The 5,036-nt window shown below is 44.7% G+C and overlaps 1 protein-coding gene across 1 annotated transcript; it reads right to left on the reverse strand.

Annotated features, from left to right (window-relative positions):
• Positions 1-342: 342 nt before the first annotated feature.
• LOC110799052 (uncharacterized) lies at positions 343-4,425 on the reverse strand. Its single transcript, XM_022004252.2, has one exon. It carries the CDS (start codon positions 4,423-4,425, stop codon positions 343-345), a length of 4,083 nt encoding a protein of 1,360 aa, XP_021859944.2.
• Positions 4,426-5,036: the final 611 nt, after the last annotated feature.

Here is a 5,036-nt window from a genome sequence, read left to right on the forward strand (position 1 = left end):
TCATAATTATTTTGATTAAATAAAAATACATTTAAATAATATTTAAATGCAATTTAAATTCTAAATTAAAAATCATAAAAATGGTACAAATACGGAAAAATACAAGGTATTACAGTACTTACTACACTGAAACTGTGTAGTTTTATTGAGATCTAACGCAAAAAAAACAAAACAGAATGGAAGAGAATGGGCGGAAATAACCAAATTCCCGAAGAAAATTGGATATTTCCGCCCTAAAAAACCCTAATTTTTTGTAAACCCTAGAAAGAGAGAAGAAAATAGGGAGAGAGAGGGGAAGAGGCTAGTAGTTTTTTTTTTTTGAGGGAAAATTAGGCCGAGATATTATTGCAAATCAAGTTCCGCCAAAGTTGTAATACTTTGGGGAAAAGAGTTCATACAAACAAGCTCATTACTATCTTTAGTATCCCATCGTGCCACAAGATGGGCTACCGTATTACCGGCCATTTTAACATGAGAAATAACAAAAGTAGAGAAACATTTTGCAAGTTTCCTGATATCATCCAACAAAGTAAACAGAGGGGACATTCCTTCCTGGTTGCTGTCTACTGCATTCACCACACATAGCGCATCACTTTCTAGCCAAACCATGTTGTAGCCCAATCTTCTCGCCAATTGGAGGCCATATCTCACAGCTGCGGCTTCGTCCATTTCCACCCCCCATGCAGCATCAACACGCTTCGTCCCCCCCACCAGCAGCTTGCCTTCGTGGTTCCGAATCACCCCACCAAGACCCACCCTAACACCATCAATCACATTAGCATCCACATTAATTTTTACCAACCCTATTGGGGGAGGTATCCAGTTTGTTGCAGACAACGTATTCCCCATGCCCGTTGGTGGTGTGAACACTTTCCTTGCGTACAACCTGTAATCGGATACCAGTCTAAGAAAGCCCGCAGTCACTATGCCTGGGTTACCACGCTCATTGTCGTGCACATACTTGTTTCGTAAGAACCACACAGCCCACGCAATTGCCATTATGCTACGAACCTCATCCATGCTGACCTTGCTTGCCCACCATTGAAGTCTATCCTCGAATTTACCTCTTGGTGCAGCAGCCACAACATCCCCAAACTCGCTATTCTCCCATACCATCTTCGCCGAGTCACATTCAAAGAGCACATGTGTTACTGATTCGACCTCAATACCGCAGCATACACACAATTCGTCTTGTGCAATGTGCCTGCGACACAAAACCTCCTTGACTGCCATACTCCCTTTACAAGCCTGCCATATGAAGTGAGATAACTTCGGTGGACCACCGATGTTCCATACCAGCTTCCACAGGGCAGCATTGTCACATGAGGCCGCTTGATTCCTTCCTAGCACCCCCAACCAGTAGCCCGTTTTGACCGAGTATATGCCGTCTTTGGTGAGGCTCCAGTACATTGAGTCAGTAGAGTGGAAAATGGAAAGTGGTATTTGCATGATTTGCTTGCAGTCCTCCTCCGTGAATGCATCTCTAATAACCTCACTTCGCCATTCCCTACTGATGTGGTCGATACACTCCGACACCATGAGGTCTTGGTTAACAATGGAGCCAACTCTCGGTTTTGGAGGAACTTGCGAGTTTGGTAGCCATCCCCCCTCCCAAACATTAATATATGTCCCACTCCCCACTCTCCACATCATACCATCTAGCAGCAAAGACTTAGCGCCCCACAAGCTTCGCCAAGAGTAGCTAGGATCGTGCCCCCGTCGAGCCTCTAACACGCCAGTGTGCTTAAAGTATTTTGCCTTCAAGATTGAGTGCACGAAAGATGAAGGTTCATGGTGTAGCTGCCATACCTGTTTCGCTAACAAAGCTTGGTTGAAAATCTTTAAGTCACGAAAACCCAAACCGCCCATTGCCTTTGGTTTACACAGTGACTCCCACGAGTGCCAATGCATTTTCCTTGTGGTACCATTCGATCCCCACCAAAACCGAGCAATAATAGAATGAATTTCCTCGATTAAACCATCCGGGATTCTAAATATACTCATCATATAGGTTGGAATGACCTGGGCAACCGCCTTGATTAGGACCTCCTTTCCGGGTTTAGATAGCAACTTTTCCTTCCAACCTTGCAATTTCTTCCATATTCTTTCCTTAAGTGCGGCAAAGATAGCTTTCTTCGATCTCCCAATGATTGTCGGCAAGCCAAGGTACTTTTCATGTTTGGCAACCTCCTTAACCCCAAGAGTAGTCACAATCTCATCCCGTCGATTCACATCCACACACTTGCTAAATACAACATCTGTTTTATCAAGATTCACGCTTTGACCCGAAGCTCTTTCGTATTTGCTGATTATGTCAGCTATCACTGAGCATTCTCTAACAGATTCTTTAACAAACAATAGACTATCGTCGGCAAAGAATAGATGTGACACCCTAGGTGCCCCGTTGCAAATTTTCGCTCCATGTATCAATTTCTCCCTAGCAGCTTTGGCAATTAGAGTAGAAAAAGCATCAGCTACAATAAGAAATAAATATGGAGATATAGGATCACCTTGTCGTAGTCCCCTAGATGGAGTGACGGCCCCAGAGATTCGACCATTGACCTTGAAAGCAAACGAAGCACTCGACAGGCACTCCAAAATACGTCGTACCCAATTGTCACTAAAGCCCATCTTATACATAACCTTCTCCAGAAAAATCCACTCAACCCTATCATATGCCTTTTTCATATCAAGCTTCAAGGCGACCGAGCCATCCTTCCCCTCTCCTTTTCTTTTCATTGCATGGAATATCTCGAACGCAACCAAAGCATTATCTGTGATTAATCTTCTAGGAACAAAAGCGCTTTGGTTGACTGATACAATCTTGCCCAAGAAAGGCTTCAATTTATTTGCCAAGGTCTTCGAGATAATTTTATAAAGCACATTACAACAACTTATTGGTCTAAATTCCGAAATACGTTTAGGGTTTTCGCATTTAGGAATCAACACCACACAAGTTTTGTTAACATCGCTTAAGTCCATTTGACCCCTCCACCATTGTTTCACAAAAGAAATAATATCAACCCCAACAATATGCCAGAATTTCTGAAAAAATAGAGCGTGCATACCGTCGGGACCCGGCGCCTTATTTGGGTGCATTTGAAATAACGCAACCTTTATTTCTTCATCAGAGGGTTCCATATCAAGCTCCACCTTCATTGCCTCTGTCACCACAAGATCAGTTCCTGCCATTGCCTGCTCGAACTCACTCGGATTTTCAGAGCCAAATAAAGATTTGAAAAACACCTCCACCATATCCTCCATTTCCTCCCTGCTCGAATGCCATACACCATCTTCGTCCAGTAACCCAGGGATCGAATTAACGTGCCTTCTATGACTCGCTTTATGATGGAAATACGAGGTATTCTTGTCCCCATCTCGAAGGTCATTTTCCCTCGCCCGCGCATGCCAATACGATTCTTCCTGTTGGTGTAGCATATCCAACTCCGCAGCCAATTCATTGCATTGCTGAAGCATATCCGCGTCAGGTGAGCGAGACTGAGCTACCCTTAACTTCTCTTCAGCCACTTTTATCTTCTTTTTAATACACCCAAAAGTCGTCGCCGCCCAGGAGCTTAATGCCTCAGCACACCTAGCAATACGGTTCACTGCATTCTCGCCAGCACTACCAGCCCATGTTGTCGCAACTCTCTCACCGCATTCAGAACTTGAGAGCCACATTGCCTCAAATTTGAAAGCTCTTTTAACACGGCCTCGTTCGTAGTAATTTATAGTTGATAGCAAGATTGGGGCATGGTCCGAACAATACATTGGAAAATTACGAACATTATAATCTGGAAAAAGTGAACACCAATCCGAGTCGGCCAAAAAACGGTCGAGCCTTTCACGAACACACGAACCCGGGGTGTTGCCTCTCTTCCTTGTGAAGATACTACCACGAAAACCCAGATCACGAAAGCCGCAAGAGTCAATCGCTCCACGGAATGCATCCATTACACGTTCACTTCTCGTAGCACCACCATCTTTTTCCGCCATGCTAAGAATTTCATTAAAATCCCCGAACATTACACACGGGAGCGGGCTTGCACCCCTTATACTTTCCATTAAAGACCACGTTAAGTGTTTGTTTTCAGATTCCGGCCACCCGTAGATTCCTACTGCTCTCCAAACCGGCAAATTGTTGTGATCTAGTATATCAGCCAAGAAGTGATGGGTTGAAAAAGTCCCAGTAACTACATTTATGTCTCTCCACCAAAAACCCATGCCACCCGAAAGCCCCACACTACTCAAACATACACCGTTGACAAAACCACACATGTTACGAATCCGTTCCAGTCTCCTTGCATCGATCATCGTTTCCATTAAGAAAACGATATTTGGCCTTTCCCTCCAGCACCAGTCACGGAGGGCCGACACCGTCGATGGGTTGCCAAGCCCATGACAGTTCCAGCTTAATATTTTCATTGTTGTTCGAGGGGTTGGTTATTCCCAACTCCCTCTACTTGATTTAAGCTGTCACCAGACAAAGACGAAACACCGCTCTTCAATTTCTTACCCCCCTCCAACATATCAACATCTGACTCATCCACTGTAACCCCGATATCAAGGCTACGCTTTTTAGGGCCAACATTCAACCCCTTTCCCCCCTCCTTATCACCACAGTGAGCATCCATATTATTGTTACTACAGATTCTAGCTTTCCTTTTCCATAATTTTCCAGTACCCTTAGATGATACAGGGCATGGAGGAGAGGAAAGGGAAACACGACACTTACCATCGGACCCTTCTCGATTTGCATTCTTTTCCTGGGCCTGTCTAGCTGAAGGGACCTTTGAATCATTGCTTCCAATCTTCCTTACTTCCCCTACACCGATTCCAACTGGTTTGGGGGGCACCTCCTTATCACCATTGTCCACTGACACAGGGGCTTTGACCAAATTCACCGTCCCACAATTGCCATGCATATGTTCGAAACCCGGTGGGGGCGATAACGATTCTACTTCCAGAGACCGACCAGTCTTAAGACCCATAATGCTTCTTTCGCTGCTTCCCGAGCACGTAGGTTGAGATGGAGA

This window comes from Spinacia oleracea, chromosome 3 (genome assembly GCF_020520425.1).
Source record: "Spinacia oleracea cultivar Varoflay chromosome 3, BTI_SOV_V1, whole genome shotgun sequence".
In the NCBI taxonomy this organism is placed as follows: domain Eukaryota; kingdom Viridiplantae; phylum Streptophyta; class Magnoliopsida; order Caryophyllales; family Amaranthaceae; genus Spinacia; species Spinacia oleracea.